The 26,530-nt window shown below is 41.7% G+C and overlaps 2 protein-coding genes across 3 annotated transcripts in view; one reads left to right on the top strand and one right to left on the bottom strand.

Moving 5' to 3' along the window:
* Positions 1-21,051, top strand: part of LOC124280591 (transportin-3-like) — a 67,623-nt gene extending 46,572 nt beyond the window's left edge. Inside the window, exons 18-27 of the mRNA XM_046716566.1 lie at positions 1,737-1,828; positions 2,008-2,093; positions 2,384-2,444; positions 3,014-3,154; positions 3,622-3,738; positions 6,292-6,386; positions 6,599-6,755; positions 13,016-13,183; positions 13,762-13,874; positions 14,420-21,051. Of these exons, the coding sequence (XP_046572522.1) occupies positions 1,737-1,828; positions 2,008-2,093; positions 2,384-2,444; positions 3,014-3,154; positions 3,622-3,738; positions 6,292-6,386; positions 6,599-6,755; positions 13,016-13,183; positions 13,762-13,874; positions 14,420-14,480 (1,091 nt within the window). The 3' untranslated portion in view covers positions 14,481-21,051. The remainder of the gene's footprint in view (positions 1-1,736; positions 1,829-2,007; positions 2,094-2,383; positions 2,445-3,013; positions 3,155-3,621; positions 3,739-6,291; positions 6,387-6,598; positions 6,756-13,015; positions 13,184-13,761; positions 13,875-14,419) is intronic.
* Positions 21,052-22,148: 1,097 nt separating this feature from the next.
* Positions 22,149-26,530, bottom strand: part of LOC124280590 (ras-related and estrogen-regulated growth inhibitor-like) — a 75,841-nt gene continuing 71,459 nt past the window's right edge. For both annotated transcript variants that reach the window (XM_046716563.1, XM_046716564.1), the window contains exon 4: positions 22,149-26,135. In XM_046716563.1, the coding sequence (XP_046572519.1) occupies positions 25,689-26,135 (447 nt within the window). In that variant the 3' untranslated portion in view covers positions 22,149-25,688. The remainder of the gene's footprint in view (positions 26,136-26,530) is intronic.

The following is a 26,530-nucleotide window of genomic DNA, read 5'->3' as shown; positions in this document are numbered from 1 at the left end:
TAACAAACTCTACGGAGTTTTTTGCCATTATATATGTAGCTTAAGTTTTCCTTCATAAGCTCAATACTAGGTTTATATCATATAAGTATTTTAGCTAACAAACTCTAAAGAGTTTTTTTTGCTATTATACAATTAGCTTAAGTTTCATCATATCTTAAGCAGTATGGTTACATTATAAAATGTATTACCTAACAAAACTCGACGGAGTTTTGCTATTATATATATAGCTTAAGTTTAATCATATCTTAAGCTCAGTACTATGTTTATAACATAAAAGTATATTAGTTAATAAACTCTAAGGAGTTTTTTACTATATACATTTAGCTTAAGTCTAAATTTATCTTAAGCTTAGTACTATAGTTACATTATAAATCTATTAGCTAATAAACTCTACAGAGTTTTTGGCTATTGTATATGTAGCTTAAGTTAATTATATCTTAAGCACAGTACTATACTCATATTGTAAAATATATATTAGCTAACAAACTCTACAGAGTTTTGCTATTATATATGTAGCTTAAGTTAATTATAATTTAAGCACAGTACTATACTCATATTGTAAAAATATATTAGCTAACAAACTCTACAGAGTTTTGCTATTATATATGTAGCTTAAGTTAATTATATTTTAAGCACAGTACTATACTCATATTGTAAAAATATATTAGCTAACAAACTCTACAGAGTTTTGCTATTATATATGTAGCTTAAGTTAATTATATCTTAAGTACAGTACTATACTCATATTGTAAAAATATATTAGCTAACAAACTCTACAGAGTTTTGCTATTATATATGTAGCTTAAGTTAATTATATCTTAAGCACAGTATTATACTCATATTATAAAAATATATGAGCTAACAAACTCTACAGAGTTTTGCTATTATATATGTAGCCAAAGCTTATTCATATCTTAAGCTCAGCATTATATCTATATCATATAAGTATATTAACTAACAAACTCTAAAGAGTTTTGCTATTATATAATTAGCTTAAGTTTAATCATATCTTAAGCTTAGTACTATGTTTATATCTTAAAGTATTTTAGCTAACAAACTCTAAGGAGTTTATACTAGCATATTAACAAATTTAAGTCTATCAGTCTTAAGCATTGTATTAATGTTATATATACTTTATCATAATAAGTACATTGTAATAACCTTTATATGGCAGCTGATAAGTTAGCAGCAGGAATTCATCAGTTCAGTGCCTTCATGAAGTTCCCATAGGGTTATTACAATCATCACAGATCAAATCACTAATTATTAAAATCCAAAGTATTCTATTACTCCCACCTCTGTTCCAGAGGATTCTACAAGCAAAGAGCATGAGTCAGGATAAGGAAAAATATGTAATTTTTAGAGTAAAATTGATATTTTATACTTATCCTGACTCATGAGGTCAGCCCTCCCATCCTCCCCACATAACACTTTGGATTTCCCTGTAAATTCAAATGTTGGGCTCAGTATATGAGGAGAGAGTGAGGCACATGGGTGAAGGTGGCGCCCTCGTTTCCCGCGCTTGTGGAAAGGGGGTAACTTATGGTGAGTACTAATTAGTGATTTTACATTGAAGGGAGCTTCAATTAGGGAGATACAAGTGTTCCACTATGTTCGCAAGAAGAAGAAGACAAGCAAAAGAGCATGAGTCAGGATAAGTATAAAATATCAATTTTACTCTAAAAATTACATTTTTGCCTTGCCAGACATGTGGTAATGGTGATAATTGTTTCCAGGTACAGCCACAATTCTGGGCCGTCTTCCTCACGGTAAAGTCACAGAGGGCCTTCAACAGTTGTGCTCCATACAGTTATCTCCCCTGAACAAAGTAAGCCATTTGTCTCAACTTGAACATAGTGTTAGATGCCTCTTTTATGCACAACCAATTGTTGTTAGTCATATGAATTAGTCAGCTGTGTTTTGCATAATATTGTCAAAGTTTATTTTCACATTTCTGGTTTTAGTTTTGATGAATGTTTGCATATTGATTTTACTGTTTTTCCTCAGTTAATATCAGAAGAAAGTGGGCCAGTGAAACATGGGTCCATCAACGACCCCACACTATGGCTAGACAGACTAGCAGCAGTCTTTAGGTGGGTGAAATTGAGACGCAGCTCATTTAATCCTGCCCAATGAGACACTCTATTAATAAGAAGCTCATATTTGGTATTTGTTTTGAAAATGAATCTTGTCTACTAATTTTTGATGTAATGTGTAAAGAATCACTATTCAGTTGTTTGTTTAATTGAGTGAAGTTTACTAAACATGTTTCAGTTCAGTGTTAGTCATTCCCAGGGAACTGAGCAACACAAGTGTAGTGTGTTCATGTTGGTATCACTTTCTGACTGATGAGTTTTCATGAAGATGCCTTTTCCTCTTCCAGGTTTACAAACCCCAGTGTGTCCAACGGGCAGGTGCATCCGTGTCAACCAGTCATACAGGAGGTGAGAGACTCGCTTATAGCAGAGAAACATGCAGGAACTTCATGGAGAAACTGTTCTCTGTTCACGAAAACAATCTGCTCCTTACTGTCTTTTTGTAATTTTGGTGGTTGCACAGGTCATTGTACCTATTGAGGTGGGAAGTCACCAATAATATTGATCACTGGGTCTCTTGTCCAGACTCAATTCAAATACCATACAGCTGGAATATCTGTGGGTGCTTTGTTATACATTAGACAGGTGGACTCTTTAAGCTGAGATTCACCAGTGATTCAGTGACTAGTAACCAGCAAACTATGAGGGGAAGGAAGACCCAGTGGTATGAAGTTGCTCTGCACAGTCATGGCCATTATCTGCTAGGTTTGAGGGTTGTCCACACAAGACCCATGCCTGTCAGTTACCATCAATGTGATGACTGACATTTCAACTGATATTTAAACAAGACAGAATCCCCTAGGAGTATGTCACCATGTTTGTCAGTTACCATCAATGTGATGACTGACATTAACCTGATATCTAAACAAGCCGAAATCCCCGCTGAGTATGTCACCATGTTTGTCATTGTGTTGCAGGTGTGGCCAGTATTATCTAACGCATGTAACAAGTACCAAGCAGATGTGAGGATCATTGAGAGGTGTTGTCGCTGTATTAGGTTTGCAATCCGATGCCTCGGGAAGAACTCCGCTACATTGTTAACACCCTTAGTCACACAGGTAAGAGGTCAACAGCACACTCACTCATCGACCCTGGCACGCTGTCACCACAACTACAAGTCTTCCAGACTCGTGAAGATCCGGGATAGATTTATCTTCAGTAACCCATGCTTGTCGTAAAAGGCAACTAACAGGATCAGGTGGTTAGGATCGCTGACTTGGTTTACACATGTCATCGTATCCTAATTGTGTAGATTGGCGTTCATGCTGTTGATCACTAGAATGTCTAGTTGGGACTCGATTATGTACAGACTGCCGCCATACAGTTGGAATATTGCTGAGTGCGGCATAAAACTAAACTCACTCATAGGCCTTCCACAGGTGCTGTGAAGACAATGCATCACAATGAGATTGACAGCCAACAGTTCATTGTGATAAAACAGGATTAAAAATTCAGTGTTTTACGAATTAATATGTAAAATGTATTTGAAATGAGGCCTTTACTGTAGATAATGGTTTGTTGTCAGATGGTGAGTCTCTACCAGGTCCATCAGCATTCATGTTTCCTGTACCTAGGCAGTATTCTGGTAGACGAGTATGGTACAGAACAAGGCTGTATACCAGGGCTTCTGGACATGCTGCAGGTGAGGAACTTCAGATGGCAGGTGGTGATGAAGGAGGTAGTTAGGATTATGATATATATGAACAAGGGATCAGTGGTGATGAAAATGCGGCGATGGTGATGATAAAGGTAAAAATGATGATGGAAGGAAGGACTGGTGACAATGAAGGCAATGATGTTGGTGATGATGAAGGTGGTGATGATGGAAGGGATGGTGGTGATGATAGAGGGAAAGTGATGATGAAAGCAATGATTATGGTGACAGTGAAGGAGATGGTGATGATGAAGGTTGTGTGATGATGGCGGGGATGGTGACAAAGGTAAAGAAGATTGGGACAATGAAGTGGATGGTGATGATGAAGGTGGATGTGATGGAGGTAGGGGGATGGTGATGATGAAGGTGGGTGTGATGGAGGTAGGAGGGATGTAGTAAGGGATGGTGATGATGAAGTTGGGTGTGATGGAGGTAGGGGGGATGTAGTAAGGGATGGTGATGAAGGTGGGTGTGATGGAGGTAGGGGATGTAGTAAGGGATGGGTGATGATGAAGTTGGGTGTGATGGAGGTAGAGGGGATGTAGTAAGGGATGGTGATGAAGGTGGGTGTGATGGAGGTAGGGGGGATGTAGTAAGGGATGGTGATGATGAAGTTGGGTGTGATGGAGGTAGAGGGGGATGTAGTAAGGGATGATGATGAAGTTGGGTGTGATGGAGGTAGGGGATGTAGTAAGATAGATGATGAAGGTGGGTGTGATGGAGGTAGGGGGATGTAGTAAAAATGGGATGGAAGTTGGGTGATGATGGAGGTAGGGGGATGTAGGGATGTAGTGATGAAGTGATGGAGGTAGGGGATGTAGTAAGGGATGGTGATGATGAAGGTGGGTGTGATGGAGGTAGAGGGATGTAGTAAGGGATGGTGATGATGAAGTTGGGTGTGATGGAGGTAGGGGGGATGTAGTAAGGGATGGTGATGATGAAGTTGGGTGTGATGGAGGTAGAGGGGATGTAGTAAGGGATGATGAAAGGTGGGTGTGATGGTAGGGGATGTAGTGGATAATGATGATGAAAGGTGGATGTGATGGAGGTAGGAGGGATGTAGTAAGGGATGGTGATGATGAAGTTGGGTGTGATGGAGGATGGGGGATGTGATGTGATGAAGATGGTGTGATGGAGGTAGGGGGATGTAGTAGGGATGTGATGGTGGGTTGGATGGAAAGTAGGGGGATGTAGTAGGGATGGTGATGATGAAGTGGAGTGGGTGTGATGGAGGTAGGGGGGATGTAGTAAGGGATGGTGATGAAGGTGGGTGTGATGGAGGTAGGGGAGATGTAGTAAAAAAGGATAATGATGATGAAGGTGGGTGTGATGGAGGAGGGGATGTAGTAAAGGATAATGATGATGAAGGTGGGTGTGATGGAGGTAGGGGATGTAGTAAAGGGATGGTGATGAAGGTGGGTGTGATGGAGGTAGGGGGGATGTAGTAAAAAGGATAATGATGATGAAGGTGGGTGTGATGGAGGTAGGGATGTAGTGGATAATAGTGATGAAGGTGGGTGTGATGGAGGTAGGGGATGTAAAGAAAGGGAGGATGGTAGGGGGGGATGTAGTAAAAGGATAATGATGATGAAGGTGGGTGTGATGGAGGTAGGGGGGATGTAGTAAGGGATGGTGATGAAGGTGGGTGTGATGGAGGTAGGGGGATGTAGTAAGGATAATGATGATGAAGGTGGGTGTGTGATGGAGGTAGGGGGATGTAGTAAGGATAATGATGATGAAGGTGGGTGTGATGGAGGTAGGGGGATGTAGTAAGGAATGGTGATGAAGGTGGGTGTGATGAGGTAGGGGGATGTAGTAAAGGATAATGATGATGAAGGTGGGTGTGATGGAGGTAGGGGGGATGTAGTAAAGGATAATGATGATGAAGGTGGGTGTGATGGAGGTAGGGGGATGTAGCCAAGGAATGGTGATGAAGGTGGGTGTGATGGAGGTAGGGGGATGTAGTAAAGGATAATGATGATGAAGGTGGGTGTGATGGAGGTAGGGGGGATGTAGTAAGGAATGGTGATGAAGGTGGAGGTGATGGAGGTAGGGGGATGTAGGAAGGATAATGATGATGAAGGTGGGTGTGATGGAGGTAGGGGGATGCAGTAAGGATAATGATGATGAAGGTGGGATGTAGTAAGGAATGGTGATGAAGTAGTGTGATGGAGGTAGGGGGATGTAGTAAAAAGGATAATGATGATGAAGGTGGGTGTGATGGAGGTAGGGGGATGTAGTAAAGGATAATGATGATGAAGGTGGGTGTGATGGAGGTAGGGGGGATGTAGTAAAGGATAATGATGATGAAGGTGGGTGTGATGGAGGTAGGGGGGATGTAGTAAAGGATAATGATGATGAAGGTGGGTGTGATGGAGGTAGGGGGGATGTAGTAAGGAATGGTGATGATGAAGGCATTGATTATGGTGATGATGAAGTCAGTGGTGATGTTGATGATGAATGAAGGTGGTAGATATGACTAGTACCGAGGATGAAGGTGTAAATCTGTCAATGTATTGAATGTTTGTTATCTGCTTCCAGGCTTTTTGCGGACCAACATTTAAAATTCTAGAAGAACATAATGGTCTTCGCAACCACCCTGATACAGTAGACGACTTATTCCGATTATGTCTTAGGTGAGTCATTAATTATGAGCTTGAATTTTACCATAATGTTCAATCATTAGGGAATATGTACATTGGACATTTAAGAAGTGTTTCCACACTAGAAAATGTGTTCAGATTAATCATGTTGATAGTTCTGTGATGCGAAACCAAAAACATTGATTCCTTCATTCTCTGATACTTTGATAATTTACACGTGGTAGAGTGTATCCTTTCATTGCCAGGTTCATCCAGCGATCACCAGCATCCTTCCTACAGAGTCAGATGGCCAAGCCTCTCCTGTGTTGTGCAATAGCTGCGTGCTCCCTTGATCACAAAGACGCCAATGCGTCAGTCATGAAGTTCCTAACAGACTTCATCAAGTGTGCAAGAGAAAAAGAAGTAAGCTGTTCCTCAATTGAAAGTCCCAAGGGTTTCACTTCAGTTTAGTGGGGAGGATAGAGCATTAACCTTGTATTTGTCTTGAGAGGAATCTATAATGAGGATACATGCTGCTTACTTGTTTTGATGATATTGAGTACCCAGGAGGAGACTGAAGGTTTCTATATGCTTAGACATGCTGACATGGGATCTGTATTTGCCACTCTAATGGAAGTGACGTTTTCTGCTTCATTTCAGTTTAAGCTCAATATTAGTGCACATCACAACAGTTCTGTATTATGCCTTCTGAACTATGTAAATATAAATCGTGGTATCCAAATCAGGCTCCATCCCTTTACTTACTTGTATTGCTTGTTGTTAGACGCAACATTTTTGTATGTAGCATATTTTTCCTTATCCTGACTCATGCTCTTTTGCTTGTCTTCTTCTTCTTGCGAACATAGTGGAACACTTGTATCTCCTTAATTGAAGCTCCCTTCAATGTAAAATCACTAATTGGTACTCACCAAGAGTTGCCTCCCTTGCCCTTTTGGCGGGAACAGGTGTCGCCACCCTCTGGCCTCATGCTTCACTCTCTCCTTCTTCGCCCAGTGAGCAGGATGTGAGAGCGCCTGTGTCTCCTTACACACTATATCCTTTGGTTTTTCTTAGTTTATTACCTCTTATAGGTTACTATAGACAGTAGAACCATGATGGAGGGCCACTACAGTCGAGGAAAGCAGCCAGCCCAGGGCCCGAGCAACGCAGACAACACCCCAGAGGCACCCACAGTCAGCGTAGCAGCCACGGCGAAGCAGCCTTCGAGAAGGAAGTCACAGACCACCTCGACGAAGGACGCAGATGTACAGTCTTCGCGAAGGCCTTTGCGAAGACGGGAGAGATCGTCACCGTCCTCGGCCTCATCCTCAGATGCAGACTCAGACCACCAGACGTCACGGAAACCGTCACGGAAGTCAAGGCGCCGCTCCCCAGGTCCGGACGCAGAGGAAGCTGCACGAAGGCCGTCACACAGATCGTCATCGCCCAGAAGGACGCCGAGGGACTATTCAAGAGCTTCACGAAGCCGTCAACATTCTCCTCGCAGATCCCATAGAAGCAGATCACCTAGACAATCTCCACGCCGTTCACCTGCGCCCGATCTCCACATTACATCACCCGCAGGTCACCACATAAGTCAGCACGCGCAGGTCTACAGTCAGGTCTCCCCGAGTGTCACCCGACATAGAGATAGCAGCCCACAGGTCACCATCAGAAGAGCATCAACCTCTCATCTCCGATGCTGGTACAGAAGATGATGGAGGCATCATCTTCTCAGACGCTGAGATAAGATATTGGATGGTAAACAACCTAGATTTATCTTCACCGTCCAAGAGTGGCAACTCAGCGCAGACATACCTGATGAAGGAAGACGATGCAGATGCCATCACCTTACCTCCGATCGACCCGATTGCTGCGGTGCCACATAATCTAGATACAGCCTTCATTAAAGCTACGAAAGTGCAGACACCACATCTGCCAAACTTTCACGCTAAGAAGTTCTCCACGCACAACATGGACCCCTTCCTGAAGGCACAAGACATCGATGACAACTACAAACTGATCAGCTTATGTTAAGAACAAGAACTACAAGATTGACGATGCGCAAGCTGGTGCAGATAGAAAACATGACGAGACGCATGTTTTTGGCCTAAATAGATCTAGAACGATCAATGAGACACTTATCACCAATTTTCGTATCGACCTCTGAAGATGATAGGATGATCTACTCGGCCCTACTGATGCAAAAGAAGGACCAGCAGTTCCTTACAGATCATCTCACATCTGTCTCAGCAGCACTGACCTTAGCTCGTCGTCGTCAAGGCCTCCTCGCTTCCTGCAGCTGGGGTGAGAACTTTACAGCTCCACTCTATACAGCCCCGTGGTCATCCCCAAACATCTTTGACGGAGGAATAGACAAAGTCTCCAAGGAAGTCACTAAGGACTCCAGAGAAGTCCTTATGATCAAGTCGATGGACACGCTAGCCAGCGTCATCAGGCAGACTTCACAAAGATACTCAGGGAGATCTAAGTTCTCGGGACTACAGAAAGCACGGGATAGGAAGATAGCCAGCGCCAGGGGAAAAGATTCTTTTCGTCGCCCATATGGCAACTATAGAGGAGGGTCAGGAAACTATAAACGCTGAAAGACAGGTTCGGAACGACTGGAGTCTTCCACCCCCAGCCGTTCCAGTACAACCGTCACAAGTGGGTGGACGCCTCCAACTACACTGGGAGAACTGGGGAATGTTACAAGACCCTTATGTCTCCAACATTCTTCAACACGGATTTCGTATCCCACTACAGGCCACGCCTCCGCTGACAGTCAACCCTTACAAGTTCGACTTACAGGCACAACAACTACCAAAGTTAAGAGAGGCGGTTACATCACTCCTAACCAAGCAGGCCATAGAAGTACTAGATCAAGTAAACATCGAACCAGGCTTCTATTCCCCAGTTTTCCTAGTACCCAAGAAAAACTCCAAGGAGAAATACAGACTCATTTACAACATGAGCTTTTTCAACAGGAATTATCTACGCCAAACCACCAAAGTTTCGCATGATACACCTTCCTCAGTTACGGCAGTTGATTAAGCCCCATGGATTACATGGCCAGTATAGATCTGCAAGGCGATATCTACATATCCCGATACGCCCGAATCCAGGAAATATCTAAGATTTACACTAGACGGGCTACATTACCAATGGAAAGTACTCCCATTCGGCATATCATCAGCCCCTGGCTATTCACGAGGATAACGAAACCTATTGTCACCTATCTACATCGTCTAGGGCTACGCGAGTCGTTCTACCTCGACGACGGGATACAAGTAGATCAAGATCCACAGCGTCTCAAACTACAGTTAAACTACATCATAAAGCTACTAACACAGCTAGGATGGTTAGTAAACTTACTCAAGTCGGACCTAGTACCATCGCGAAGATCTGCAGTTCCTAGGCATTCGATTTATCACGAATCACAACCGTATCGTCGTATTCAGAAGACCGTTGGCTCAAGATCCAACAGACCATTCCGCCAGCTCTACTCTCTCCGTTACCACTACGACAATGGCAGAGCTTGTTGGGTCTCCTCACATCAGCCCAAGACATGACAGTCTCAGGCAGATTACAGTTACGCCCAATACAGGTCTTCATCAATGCACATCTCGACGACCTACAACCATTCAGTCTACCGAAACGTCTCAGACCTCATCTACTATGGTGGACCAGGAGGTCGAATGTTTGCGAAGGTATTTGTTTAGAAGAGCAGGAATTCAAAACCCATCTATATGTAGACGCGTCGCTCCAAGGTTGGGGAGCTCATCTTGCCAACCGGACGGCATCAGGGTTATGGAATCAGCAAGAAAGCAAGCTCCATTTAAACATGTTAGAGATGAAAGCTGTAATCAACGCCATACTTCATTGGAGCACCATTCTACAGAATGAGCACTTAATGATTCATACCGACAACTCGACAGTGGCGTTCTATGTGAACAAACTAGGTTCAACGAGATCACTGAACCTATTGACTTTAAGCTTTCAACTGTTCGATCTAATACACGATCTAAACCTACATGTCAGAGCATGTCACATTCCCGGAGCCAAGAATGTACTAGCAGACGCGACTCTCTCGCCACATCAACCGTCACCGACAGAATGGATGCTCAATACAGAAATATTTGCACAGATAATCAAGCAAATAGGAGCCGCAGCTAGTAGATCTATTCGCAACACGCTTCAACAATCAGCTACCGACATTCGTGTCACCAGTCCCAGACCCACAAGCATGGGCAACGGACGCTCTAAGCATATCCTGGGAAGGCCTCAATGCGTCGCGCGTTTCGCCGCCAGCAATAATACCTCAAGTGTTACAGAAAATCAGACAAACACAGAGCCTCCAACTCACTTTGGTCACGCCCTACTGGTCGGCCAGAGCGAACGGTTTCCCATTCTAATTCAAGAAATCGGTCAACCAACACAAGAGCTACCCAAGCTCAAATCTATTAATACATCCACACACCAAACAGGTGCACGGAAGCCCAGAAGTATTCCAACTTCACGTATGGACTGTATTAAAATGTGTTTAAACAAGAGAGGGTATTCTACCAGGGCGGCAAAAGCGGTCCACGCTTGCCTTACGCTTAATTCTACACGTAACTAACTAATACGGCGACAAGTGGCACAGTTTTGAGAATTACGCAGCAAATAAGGGATTTACAGCAAGAGATGCTACTCATCCACAAGTGGCAGATTATTTATGTTACTTACGGCAAAATAAACATTTAAAAGGCTCGACATTGTCAACATATCTTGCCGCGCTTAGTTCTGTGATTACCGTGAGAACGGGTGTCAAATTGACAAAAACTCCAGAGTTACTGGCCTTACTACGTGCTTTTCGATTGGAGGACCAAAAGCGGAAGTTCCACGCCCCAGCTTGGGATCTGAATATAGTGTCACAACACCTCACAAGTGAGGCTTATGAACCGTTGGAATCGACAAACTTTGAATTTCTCTCACAGAAAACGCTTTTCCTGTTATCTCTAGCCACAGCAGCCAGGATGTCGGAAATTCACGCACTAGATTATGAGAGGATACAGCTTGATGACAATCAAAACACAGCACACCTGGGACTAAGATGGGATTTCATCGCCAAAAATCAACTACCAGGTCAACCAGACAGGTTATTTCATATCCCTGCATTATCCTCCATTCTCTCGGATCTATAGATACACTGGACTTATCTCTATGCCCAGTCAGAGCTCTCAAAATCTATTTACGACGTTCCAAAACAAGGCGAAGATTTCTCAAACGATTATTCATTCCCTTGTCGGCAACAACTCAGACAGAAGTCTCTCGTACCACCATATCTATATGGATAAGAACTGTCATACTTCGCGCCTACAAGGCAGCAGGACTGGACCCTCCAACAGCATCAAATCCCCATGAGATCAGGGCTTTAGCTTCCACTCTCGCCCTACACGGTAACTGTTCATTGAATACAATTATGGAAGGATGCTTTTGGAAATCTAACATGGTGTTTGCTAATCACTACCTGAGAGATATCACCACCGAGGACATCTCAGGCATTCACCATTTCGGTCCCTTGGTCCTCGCACAGCAGTTGACAGTAGTCTTACGAGATTAATATGCATAATTGTTACATGCATTATCTAGCTTATAACTCTACGGAGTTCTAGCACTATGTATATATGTTCAGTGGTATAGCTTCTCTATCAGAGTCGCTTTGATATTGTTGTTTATAATATCTCAGTATATTATTAATGTAAATAACCCAGTATGGCATTATAACCTATGGCTTATAATAGAGGAATTATCCTAAGTCTATGCCTTTATGAAGTTCCCGTAGGGGTTATTACAGTTATATCTATATAAATCACTAATTCTATAAATCCAAAGTATTCTGTTTTGCCCACCTCCGTTTCCGTGAGGATTCTACAAACAAAAGAGCATGAGTCAGGATAAGGAAAAATATGTAATTTTTTGAGTAAAATTGATATTTTATACTTATCCTGACTCATGAGGTAAGCCCTCCCATCCTCCCCACATAACACTTTGGATTTCCCTGTAAATTCAAGTGTTGGGCTCGCAAAATCAGGAGAGAGTGAAGCATGAGGCCAGAGGGTGGCGACACCTGTTCCCGCCAAAAGGGCAAGGGAGGCAACTCTTGGTGAGTACCAATTAGTGATTTTACATTGAAGGGAGCTTCAATTAAGGAGATACAAGTGTTCCACTATGTTCGCAAGAAGAAGAAGACGAGCAAAAGAGCATGAGTCAGGATAAGTATAAAATATCAATTTTACTCAAAAAATTACATATTTGTAGATAGTCAGGTCTGGACTAGACAATCCGGTGATGGATACCTTGAGCATCAATATACACAATTGGGATACATTGACATTCATCAACCAAGTCAGAGAGCCTGACCACCCAGTCCCATTAACGACAAGCTTTGGTTGCTGAAGACCAATTCTAACCAGGATCTTGACAGGCCTAACTTTGGTGAATGCATGGATCGGTGCTCGCAGTCACTGGTTTCCCTGGCCCAGACTTTGCAGTTTATAAGCCGCTGTGATGTAGAATATAGCTGGCTGACTATAAACAACTTTCACAACCTTGAAAATGGTTGAGTTTTTCAGATAAATCAAAATGGTGGAGCTTGTTTACATCCTCTGATTTCTTCATTGCTGTTTTGTCCATTACAGGACAAGGAGGACTTTGAGCTGCGGAAGACAGCAGTAACAACGTTACTTAATGATCACGGTCAAGCCCTAGTACATGCATGCATCAATGCCTGCATCTTCTGTCTGCCCACTTATATGATACCAGATGTAGCTGAAGTCCTGTATGAGCTCATGCTGATTGACAGGGCGGTACGTGACCTTTCCATGACTCAAACAACTAGTCAACTCTCACTGGCAATGTCTAAACAAAGGCATGGTGTACAACCTGGATTAGGTTGTTGATGTTTTACAACAAAAATTAAGAATATCTTTCAGCAAGCATAATTAAAAACTTTCATTCTGGAAACTTCACAAACAATTTGTTACAAAATAATCACTCCAACTGACATGAGTCCGGGTCATGACAGATATGGGAGTAGAGGATCATAATCACTGATGAATAGGATTATTTTAGTGAATAATGTATGGATGTGGACATGATATATATTGCTTGATATTGATGTGATAATGATCAGATCTGAGATATTGATAATATTTGGGATGAATTTGAATAGGATATTGATACTGATATAGTCAATGACAGATTTGAAAAATGCATACATAAATATCAGGGATAAATTCTTTATAAGGTGGAGAAATCAAACTAATTGGATCACATTCCAGGTCCTCCTTTAGTTACATGTTATTACAGGTGTTGTGTAAGATGTATTTTAAACTACCATCTGAACACACCTTTTTACAATTTTATGATATTTTATGATATACAGACGTTCTGTGTATGGTTGGAGACAACGCTTACTGCCCTGCCAACTGAAAGTAGCGGTGGAGCCATCACGGCCACAAAGAAACAGCTGACAGATTTCCATAAAACAGTCACAAGGTACGTTAACATGAGATCAGTACTTATGAACATTCAGGGCCACACACCGAAGACCCGGGTTTCTGGTGTACCCCACCGTGATATTGCTGGAATATTGGTAAAAGCGGCATCAAACTAAACTCACTCACTCACTCACTCACTTATGACCATTTAACTCATCATTATAGATTTTCAACTAATTTGACAAGACTGGTAAAAGGCATTGTACATTTTGCATGTTCATGGTTACATGCATCAACATTAGACAGGGCTATATATAGTGTGTTGTATATATATAAGGCAAGGCAATGTTTTGGTCACTTCTGAAAGGTTATTAACACTGTAGTCAAAAATAGCCACTAAATTAACGTGCAGCATGTGCCATGGTAACCAACGTTTCTGTTAGACCCGGGTTCGATTCCACACATGGGCACAATGTGTGAAGCCCATTTCTGGTGTCCCTCGCCGTGATATTGCTGGAATATTGCTAAAAGCGGCGTAAAACTAAACTCAGTCAGTCAGTCAGTTGTTGTGAATCGTCCTGTATTTCTGATTTCCTGTTTCAGTGCAGAGCATCTCAAGCCTGTATCCCATGCCATCAGAGATTTCTCCCGCCTATACAGATAGAAACAACTAGTTGTCTGGATAACACTACACACATAGACACAGCTAGTTGTCACTCATGCAGTATCCTGGTGCTAGTCAATGCGTGTGACAGAAGCCATTGTGTCCTGGATCGCCAAGACTCCCACTGCTTAAGCAGGCCTTAAGTAGATGTTATGTTTGCCTTAGCTGAGCTTAAGTATGCCTTAAGTTCTCCAGCTGTGATAAGCGAACAGTGTTGCATGTGTCACAAAGCCCTTCTGAAGATCTGCCATGTCCTGATGCTTTTCCTGACTACCTTGTCACTGAGTTCTGACTGAAGAATACATGGCAAAACATTTAACCTGATGACTTTCATGAACATGTTTTGACTGTTGAAGGAACACAGCCAGTTACATGCACTCTAAGTCCTCTTGTAAAGGGGACACCTTGTGTTATGAATGGTATCTGATGGTAATGCTAATGAAGGCCTTCTCCTTGTGCTGTTGCTGCTCAATTTGATCCTTTAAGGTGATACTCAAATGGAGTGATAATCTCGACTCCTATTTCTCCACTCGACCACAGTGTTTGACATGTATCAGGCTAGTGAGTCTCTGCATGTGCTACAGAAATTCTCTGGAAACTTGTACCCCATTGTATGCTGTATGAGATGAAGAATTTGTGATATTAATGTTTATGCAGGGTTACACTGATGTCTGTATAGCCATACTATCCCTGATTATATTGACATCTGTTTAGTCTATACTATTGTAGGTTATATTGATAAATGTATAGCCCTAACTATGCAGGGTTATATTGACATCAATATAAGCCATACTATCCCAGGTTGGACTGACATATGTTTAATCTTGACTATCCTGGGTTACGATAGATGTATAACCACACTATCTCAGGTCATACTGACATCCATGATCCTTGCTTGTGGATTCTGCCCCCCAAATTATGCTGATGTTGAAATACTGAAATTCAAAGCAGTATTTATCTTAGATCCATTCATATATGAAGCTGTAATTGAATACTTGAACAGAATAGAGAAGGACAGAGAAGAGTCTTGTTTCTCTCGATGCCATAAATATGAAAGCATCCTCTTACACCACTGTCACAACTAGCAAGCAACAGTACTTCCTACCAGGTGATTAATGATATGTCGAACCAGGAGTGTTAGTGGACAGGCCATGAGTTAGCCTACGGTATGAGTGTTGCCTGTTGCTCACTTGTGTTGTAGTGTATCCAGACATTGTATATTACTTGACTGTGATTTCTCGGGTACACCCAGTCCAGATGGTGAATGCCAAAAGGGATAGTGAATGCCTTTCATATGTTTGCAGCAGAAAGGTGAATGCTTGTTGGACAATACTTGGTGCATCAGATGCACTAGTTAAATGTCAGAACTAGGGGGGATGTATCTTGATACAAGCAGTGAATGCCAACCAGGTTGTGAATGCCTTCAGTACTTCAGCTCCTGAAAGTGAATGCCAATATATTGTTTTAAGTTACATTGACATCAGAATGTCACAAAGCTTAGTGAATGCTGATCAGCTAAAAAGTGCACACCATTTATCCATTTGCTTAAAAAATATCCCCCATTCATTGGATTGAGAAGGGGGAATGCCTTTGATCCATTGGATTGAGAAAAGGATTGCCTTTGGTGCATTGGATTGAGGAAGGGAATGCCTTTGGTCCATTGGATTGAGAAAAGGATTGCCTTTGGTGGATTGAATTGAGGAGGACGAAAACGTTGGTCCATTGGCTAGAGAAGGGGAATGCCTTTGTCCATTGAATTGGGAAGTGGAGTACTTTTGGTCCATTGGACTGAGATAGGGAATGCCTTTGGTGCATCGGATTGAGAAAAGGATTGCCTTTGGTGCATTGGATTGAGGAAGGGAATGCCTTTGGTCCATTGGATTGAGAAAAAGGATTGCCTTTGGTGCATTGGATTGAGAAGGGGAATGCCTTTGGTCCACTGGATTGAAATAGGGAATGCCTTTGGTCCATTGGATTGAGAAAGGGAATGCCTTTGGGGCATTGGATTGAGAAGGGGAATGCCTTTGGTCCATTGGATTGATATATGGAATGCCATAGGTCCATTGGATTGAGGAGGACGAAAACGTTGGTCCATTGGCTAGAGAAGGGGAATGCCTTTGGTCCATTGAATTGAGAAGTGGAATGCCTTTGGTCCATTGAATTGAGAAGTGGAATGCCTTTGGTCCATTGGATTGAGAAGGAGAATGACTTTGGTCCACTGGATTGAAATAGGGAATGCCTTTGGTCCATTGGATTGAGAAAGGGAATGCCTTTCGGGCATTGGATTGAGAAGTGGAATACCTTTGGTGCATTGGATTGAGAAGTGGAATGTCTTTGGTGCATTGGATTGAGGAGGAGGAACACCTTTGGTCTTTGGTAAATGTCTTCAGTTTATTCCCTCAAGAATAGGTGTTAACGATTTCACTGATCTTGTTATGTGGCTGTATAGTGTGGTATTGTACTTACTCCTAGGTTCCTGAATGGAACACCAAGTGCACTGAAACTGTTGTTCACACTATGATGCTGTCCATGCTATTAAATAAGGAGGTAGTCATTAGCTGCAGTTCTTAATTTCTTCTTGGACACATAAAACATTTCAGCAGAAGAAACTTCTGGAGTGTTAATCCTGGTTTGTATCAAGGCAGTACCAGCAAATGTTGTCCGAGGACGAGAGAATTCCATCTGTTGTATTTGTTAAACTGTGCAATCATCAGTGGTCTGTAGACCCCAGAGATTAATTAATGTGTGCACATCAATACGAGCACCAGCTGACGTGGCAGATCCTGTCCAGTGAAGGATAGAATTGTGTTCACCTATAATGGTCTTTCCTAAATGAAAAGGAGTGTTGATATCAATGTGGTTCTTATACACAAGTTGATTGTTCTGTGTCTCCCATGCTCTTCCAGTAGGGTTACAGTGGTGTTGCATCATTAAGTATGACAGTCCTCAGGCAACCGGTCTACAAAACAAGCATGTGAAGAACTGCATCCTTCACATTTTCCATCTCACTGTTCATTACTAACAGAATTTCGTCTTCTGGCCATTTCCTCATGTAAGGTTCAGCCAGATTGTCCACTGCTGATCAGAGTTGCATCCCTTAAAATTGCCAGGATCCCATAACTTTTAGATACTATTAGTTCCATATCTATGTTCTTTGCCTTTTACTTGAACTTCATTCATCTACAAACTGCTTATGGGTATCACACTAGGCTGGCAAGCCCTGAGATGACCAGTTTAACTTGTCCCCCTGATGTGTTTAATGTTGCTAAAAGCAGCATAAAAATATCCTTATTAGTGTCATGCTTCACAGACTTTTACTATGTTTTGATAAAATCAAAATTGCTCTATTTTTAGCTATAAATTCCAATGTCGGTTTCCATTGTGGGGGAAAATTCCATTGTAAAAATACTTTGTTTCATGTATTATTAATCAGAAGCCCAGCAGACTCACAAAATTAACTTAATACAACATTAACTTTGAAATAACATTTTTCCTTTCAATGTTTTTTTTCTCTTGACTATTATCCTAGCCTTGTGAGGGATAAGCTCATCTGTTAAACAAATCATTAATTGGTCTGCCCTCTATACATTCGACGGCTGTTATACATAATGATGTGTCAATTACAATATCTTCCTGTAAAGAGCGAGGTTTTGGAATTCAACATGCTGTAATTAGTGCTTGCTGTTGAAATCAAGTTTTGGAAAGGAATTGGTTGTGTTTTGTGTATTTTCAATGTTCAAGTTGTACCTGATGACAACTTGTCATGTCATGTCTAAGATTATTCCATCAAAACAAGAAAGTATATGAATCATCAGGCTTGTTGTAGGTAGTCTGGTGATTATGGTAACACGTTCAATCAGAAGTTGCTTCAGTTCACATGATTCTGATCTTGACTCATCAGGAAACCATGAACAACGGTCTGAATTTCAAAACCTATGGATTTAGTTGAGTGTTGATATTTGTGTTGTACATTTTGTAAACAGTGTCTTCTTCTGTTGGTATCTGTACATTGTTTTAGAACATTTGTGGATGTTTAATCCCTTGTTATATTTATTTCTTTTATGTTCACAATTTGGTCTGTTGTTGTTACAGACGTGAGATGATGTTAGAGTAACATTGTTCTTTGGGGGTCACCATCCTTCTGCGAATCATGAACAAAGCTGCATTTATCAATCCCTGTATTTTATTAGTGAAGGATGTCTGCTGGAATGTTTTCGTGTTCTGTTTGTAACTTAAACTATCGTTTGTTAGAAGTGCTTTAATGACATGTTATGTCAGTCAGTCAGTCTAATGTATAGTGATGCATCTGAGAACCCGAGATTTAAGGTCTCTGCTTGCTTGTGGCAAAGACCATGACCTATGAGTTCCCAACATCCTACCCCAGGTGTAGGACTTTCTGACTTTGTCAGCATCACTGGAACATAACTGTTTTTAGATTTTGTCCAACGAACCAGAAAGGGCAAGTCCTTATTTATTTGCTTGAATATTTTCTTTTTAAGGTTTTGTGGTTATGGGAGTACTGTGATACAGGCAAACAAGGATAAGTTGAGCACCGACCTGACAATTGACCCGGTATTAGCATGCATGAGTGCCGCCCACTGGCGCTTGCCATCGTGAGCAAAGGGGCCCCAGTTTTTCCATGATCAAGCTTAGTGCTACACCGACCATGTGAGAGTCATATGGGCAAGGGTGTGCAGCTATATTTGCGGAATCAATTTCATCCTCATGAACTGCACGTGCACTAGCCTACATCTGCTCTACCTTTCACAAACCAAATGGGTTTGCTCATTGCCGTGGCCCGCCTACTTCTCATAAAGGTGTTCTCTGTGCCGGGTCCAACTTTTCCTTGTTTGCCAGTAGGTACCTTTATGCAACAATGTTTACATTGTGAATGACTGCTGTATTGCTAAGATAACATAATTGTAATTGTGAATTTGTAATGCACATTTTCCATGTACAAGGCACATGCCCAAAGCGCTTACCCACAATCTGATTATTATTATTATCCCAGATAACCCAAGCTGCCTTTGAGGCGTTAGAAGGTTAATAGTCACATGACTTATCCCACTGGGTACCCATTTTCTGCTGGGTGAACAGAGGCAAGTTTTAACAAACTCACTTGCCTAAGGTGAGACAACATGTATCACATGTGCTTCGTTGTGGGGCAGGAAGGCTAGTACAATGAAATAAGGCACCATGATTCCCTTAGCTTCCTGACTTGACAGTTCCTATTTTCAACATCAAGATCCATTAATCCAAACTGGTTTAGCAGACATCCTTAAAGCTTTGTCGCTTTGTTTTAAGATGTTTTAGTTATTTTAATACTTGTAATGAAATGCATGCTTTGGTTGGCGTGAGTGTGGTTATGAGTTCTGAGACAAGGTTACATTGAAAAATTCGAGCTCCTGTCAACTCACTAAAATCAATCCATTAAACAGATATAAACAGATATATTTTTATCCACCTCCTGTCAAAACTACAATGGCAGATACCTCTTGAAGTTATGTGTGTAAACAGTTTCTGTAGGACAAGATTTGTTCCAGTCTTCGATGTATTTGTTCTTAGAACACTAATAGTGGTCCTTCACTCTCTTTCTTGTTAATTCTTTTGGATCATTGTTATTTAATTCCTACGTTCCTATGTTAAGGCTAATTTTTCTGCATCAAGACAATTGAAAACTGAAATTGTACAAATGTATAAATATGTATATCGATTTTGTATAATTGTACATACAAATACTCTTAGGAGAACCATGGTGTAGATGTGGAACAGACTTGCATACAGTGTTGATGGTGCTTGTGGCACTGGGTTATGTGTCACAGTGATGGCTTGCTAGTTACCTGTCCACTGGGTTATGTGTCACAGTGATGGCTTGCTAGTTACCTGTCCACTGGGTTATGTGTCACAGTGATGGCTTGCTAGTTACCTGTCCACTGGGTTATGTGAAGTGTCACGGTGATGGCTTGCTAGTTACCTGTCCACTGGGTTATGTGAAGTGTCACAGTGATGGCTTGCTAGTTACCTGTCCACTGGGTTATGTGAAGTGTCACAGTGATGGCTTGCTAGTTACCTATCCAGAACAAATGTCCTTGTTTTCTTCCTCTAGTCCAACTCAATGAAAGCCAAGCTTCCATTACCATAAAAATAATCCTCTTTTGAAACATTTCTGAAAGGTTCTGTTCTGTTGCTGTTAATGATATTGAAACATTTAAGTCCAACACTACCCTGATTTTGATCTACCCTTTTCTCACTTTCTCAATAAGTTTAACTTGATATGATTCCGTTTTATTAGGCAGTAATTCTTAAGTATAGTTTTATTTTCTTTAATTACAAGTACAGTCTCTGAGTCTAATCTTTGTCCATCCTGTGAAACTGACAAACTGCTCAAATCCCTGCTAGACTAGGGATTTTACTGTCATGCCAGTGTTTTATGTTACCGAGGTAACTAGAGGAATATGGAGATAACTTGTACCACATTGTTACAAATTCAGGCTTTTTTTCATTCAGCAACTGTGCTTGCATCTTTTTTTTTACCTTTTATTTATGCTGACAATAAATTTTATCCATGACAGTTTGACTTGTGGTTTTATCTGTGCAGTGGTCTTTTTCCTCATGGTAACCAGGGACACCGAACAGAGACAGACAACTCTAAGTGTTCAAGCCAATGCTCAGTTCTCAGCAGTTACCTCTATAAATCTTCCCACCACCATTAATGGTTTGTCTGCCACATGCTATTGCTCATTGGATCACAAGGTCTGTTACCATGGTCACAGGAGATTTTCTCTCACATTAACTTGCCATGCTGGGACATAAAACTTTTTAACAGGTTCTAGAAGTAATTCTATGGGTATAACAAGTTCAGATGTACAAATTTTGGAGAAAATTGTCCAACAGACCAGCATTTTTGCCAATGTCACAAGTGGGTCATGAATTCCTTTGCTGGTCAAACCCAACACAGCCATTGCTTTTCTTCAGCAGAACACACTGGACTTTCATTGGTAGGAACAAGCATGTGAAGTTTCAGCTCCTAGATCTGTTGACATGCAGTCAGGTGAGCTAAATCCAGTTGCGAAGCAACCAAATAGAATGCTAATGTCCGGTGGTTTTTTTTTGTGAGTTGATATTTGTTTTAGGATCAGCAGAAATGAACTTCCTGCATCAAATTAAAAGCATAATTCCTTGCAGGCGGTCGAATGCGTTTTATCCAAAATCAATTACGAGCAAATAATTTGAATAGATCAAGTCACAGAAAATGAGAAGTGTCGATGTAAATGCGTAAACACAACTAGCGTGATTGCCGTGGTTGCCGTGGTTGCCTGTTGTTTGAGATTATTGATTTTCGTTGTTTACCTTCCACATGTTCTCAGTCAGAATTATTCTGTTCGTTTCAGTCGAGACAAATGTATCAAATTGTCACTCCAGCCTAGGTATATGCAATGCCAAATGTCCCTAAGGTCAGATGTTTCTTGAAAATGTTTTTTTACTGTGGCGTCTGAAAATTGCAATTTCAGTATCAAGCGTCTGAATCCTCGCCTTTCTACAGGTATCCTGGTGAGATGTTCATTGTGTTCCCCATGAGTCACTGTGACATCGCTGTATGTATCAGATGGGTCATCAGATCAATAAATCATCATTTCTGGCTGAAATAAACTCATAGTAAACACCAAGTGTCTCACAAACAGTTTATTTTATGTTAAATGTACATATTGAAACGTTACTGCAAATGGACAATAAACGCCTTCCCAAGAAGTCATCTTCCCCCTGAATAAGGCAAACACAGTCTAGAGTACACTACGTACCTTCTCTCTTCAATATGTTTGGCAGTTGTATGTTTAGATGAATTAAAATCCTCAGTGGCTCGGGCCACATTCTATCAAAGTGGTAACAAGTAAATACGGCGACGTACCTTGAGACCAGAGGTTGTGTGAGATATGTAACATGGAGGGCGAACATCATATCTATTCATTTGTAATGCATATGGTAACCTTCGACCATACCATATTCCTGACTATTTCCAAGTACATTCCCCGGAAAATAAGTTTTTATATTCGAATTTGAAACCGATACAAAATTAAAGCGGTCCTACTTAGCATTACGAAATGAATCGTCATACCTTCTTCTGTTCACCTTCCATTGTACCGCGAACCGTGGGTCTGCTCAAGTACTGAATGAAGGATTAGAAATTAGACAACGCAAGAATGCGATATGTTTCTCCTGAAATTTACCACGGCTTGCAAAGACAACTTCCTATGCTTTCTAAGCAGTCATTCTCTGAAATACGTTTCACTTAAAACGCTGAAACTGACCTTGACGAAGACGAGATACCACAAAGCATGGCATACTTTTAGACCGTAGTTCTACCATCTTCACTCCCTCCAAGGAGGGCGGTGGTGCAAGCCTAGTAGTTTAACGCGTTCGCTTCTCACGCCGAAGACCCGGGTTCGATTCCCCACATGGGTACAATGTGTGAAGCCCATTTCTGGTGTCCCCCGCCATGATATTGCTGGAATATTGCTAAAAGCGGCGTAAAACTAAACTCACTCACTCACCCTCCGAGGAATTCAGGTGCGGTGGGGTAAAGCTCTCGCTCGTCACGCCGAAGACCAGTGTTCCATTCCTAACATTGGTACAATATGTGAAGTCCATTTCTGGCATCCCCGATATTTTGGTGGAATATTGCTAAAATCAGTGTAATGCTACACCCATTCATAGATTCCAGCACAGATTAGTCCCCCGGTTGTGTCTAGATTGGACAGGATGGCTGTGGTTGTTCTGTTGTTACTCAGTATGTCAACCACTGGTTTCCCGCCCCAGTTGTATTTCCCAAAGAACACGGATATACTGCTTAATGACTGTCAACAACAGGCATTCCCACGTAAACATACATCCACGGACCAACGGTTTGTCAATTTAATAATTGTCGAGAAATACATAAAAAAACTATGCACACTATATATTGATCTGACCCGTGAAGATCCGGGTTGTCCTAAGAGGCGATCATCAGGATCGGGTAGTCAGCCTCGATGACTTGCTTGTTGCATGTCATCAGGATCGGGTAGTCAGCCTCGCTGTCTTGCTTGTTGCATGTCATCGTATCCCAGATGCTTAGATAGATGCCCATAAAGGTCACTGGATTGTCGGGTCCAGAATCCATTATGTACAGACCGCCCTCATATAGCTGGAATATCGCTGAGAGCAGCAGCAACAACAACAACAACAAAATAAACATGTATTAATATACTTGCGCTATTCTGTCTAAGTGGTCTCCCGTCTTCAGCCTCTTGCAACGAAGTGTCACTTTTCAGTAGCAATCGTACTTTACATCCTTGAAACCAGTTTGATATTGGCAGACAGGTCATATGAGACTGAGGATGGTTGATATACACAGTCACACCGGTGATTAAGAAAGCACGGTGTCTGGCGCTGATACAGTTATGGGGCTTATATTGATTTTCACAGCAATTGATGGGAAGCTTTAACACGCTGAGATACCTACTGAAACTGCAAGGAAGTCACACAGGAAACTAAACGTTCGATCAGGAATGTATAACATTGCAACTGACACATGTAGGGCAGTATTACACGTACACAGAAGCGGAAGAAAAAAATGGATGATTTCTGGTGAAATCGAAAACCCCTTCAATAGTAAACCACATGAAACGGGCGTGTATGATACTGTTAAATTCATGAAGCATTACCTAAAATAACGTCATCAGTGTAACGCTGGAAAGATCATATCTCGACTTTAATGTCCCCGTTAGCCCGACGGAATTAATAGTGCACGTAACATACATGATGTACAGTTGAGATTAGATTCAGATCATTGGTCCATACGACCAGATAATTGCAAGTGCAGATTAAATTTGCATCTATATAGTAATTTTATACGACAGTGGGGAAACTGGGCCGCAAAAGTAAACGTTGAGATAACTTTCCAAGGAATGGTCACCTGTGAGTTCTGTGTGAGTGGGGTAGCCATGTTAAACTGGCTATTGTTGTGAGTTAGCACAGTATAACGGGACACTTACAGTACAATCTGCCACATTCCATCTCCCGTGTGCAGGTCACTATGTAAGAGCGATGATCCTGAACGCGACGTAGAACCCAGTTTACCTCGCCTCACCCGGTCGTCCATGTTCCTGATGTTGATGCAGCTACAGGCTGATGCGGCAGAGGCATATTCAGAGCATCACACACATGCAGAAAGTAATGTTCAAGATTGATACCATAGAGACGTGTGAACCACTTTAGTATCTCTCAAGTGTATTGGCATCTTACCATATACAGAAAATTATATTATACTACTTTGCATTTGCTTAAGCTTGTAATTGCTGCAGGCGGGCAATATCGCCCCGTGGCTAGACAAGATGGAAGTCGTAGTTTCAGAGGTTCCGCCACCTTTGCGTGGTTATGAGCCAGGCAGGATGATGAGATAAGCGGTTTTCGACCTGATAATCAGTCCCTGAATGTTTTTCAGACACACTAACGCTCATAAACTCCGGTCAGAGTTTCTTTGAAGGTCCTTGATAGCGGTTTATTACTTCACCAATGCGTTTCTCGTTCTTGACATGTGGGTCGAATGCGTCAACGACCGTGATCAGTCCGACACACTCAAGGTATGGGAATACAGCTAATCAGCTGTTTGCAACGGACGTTGATAGCGCTGTCCATTTGTAGAACTTGCATCACGTTCACTGGTCACGGTCAACTCAGTATTTTAATACAACAATAATAATTGAGGATTAAATATGCAGTAATGGGACCAAAAAAAGCAACCACAGGGTCAGGTAACTCGCATACATAAATCAGATTGAGATCGCAGGATCGTTCTGTATAGTGAGCATCACAGCCGGATTTCCATAACGAGGCAAACGTATAGTTCAAGGTCACGGCATCTACAAAAGTAGTTGCAGAGTGTAGTTATTTCTCTCTTGTCTCCGATGAACGAATCGGTTTCGATGCGACGGATATAACTTGATGGCATTTCGGCCTTTAAATCCCAGTATCTCTGTGTTGAAGAGGAACTCACAAATCCATCCACATGTAAGGCATATTCTGTCAATAACAAAATCAAAAGGCGACCTATATCTGATGAACCTATATAATTGTCCCAGTTTGCAAGGACCTTAACCCCAGGTTGAAATGTCTTGATATATTTAAGTGAATGGAATACACGTGAAGACGAAAGAAAACAATTGTCACAAATCATCACAATGTTGAGGTCCTTGATCGCCATTTCCGTTCGGCAAGGTTTCTTAGTGATTGTCTGATTTGTAACTTGGCAGCCACCGCCGGCCTCTGCATGATCCAAGTGAGTTTCTCTCGTTTCTTATGCACCGTCTTCACCTGTCGACAAAGTATATTGAACACTTCATACACACTGTCACAGTCATCACTCGCCGACACTTCACAGAGGAGACAGTTGTGTTCCTGCGCCCACCCCGTACACTCCTGGAGCGTCAGTTGACGCATGTGTATAAGGTCACACTTATTGCCAGCAATAACGATTGGCAGTCTCTCGTCCTCTCTAGCCAATCGGAGACGGTCTACCAAATCGACGACGAACTGGAAACTTTCCGGGTCCGTCACTGAGTAGGCTAATAAGAAGCCATCTGCCCAGGTGATCGGATCCTCCTTCAGTCCGTTGTTGGGTGCCTGGAAGTATTGGAATTATTATGTTATCATAACACATGTTGTTCGTAATCAAATATAATTAACTATGTTAAGGTGGTAGTTATTGGTCATTTACAAATTTGCAAATTTGATTGAAGTATACTCTTAAAAATAATAGGGGAACCTGACATTTTAATTTGGATAGGAATTATAAGCGTTAACAAACTTTTCAAAGACATCTTATGAACGCACCACCATTGCTCTTTATCACCACCCCTAAACACAAGGCTTGGGATGCACGTGCACAACGCAGTAGGCCCAGACACGTGCATGGAGTATCATTCTTGAGTTAGTGAGTGAGTGAGTGAGTTAAGATTTTAAGTCACATCGGCAATATTTCAGCCATATCGTGACTAATCATTCTTGATTTTAACGGT

This window comes from Haliotis rubra, unplaced genomic scaffold (genome assembly GCF_003918875.1).
Source record: "Haliotis rubra isolate DU_JTF1 unplaced genomic scaffold, ASM391887v1 Scf27, whole genome shotgun sequence".
In the NCBI taxonomy this organism is placed as follows: domain Eukaryota; kingdom Metazoa; phylum Mollusca; class Gastropoda; order Lepetellida; family Haliotidae; genus Haliotis; species Haliotis rubra.
The sequence above is the reverse complement of the archived record's forward strand: the minus strand, read 5'-3'. Positions and strand labels throughout refer to the sequence as shown.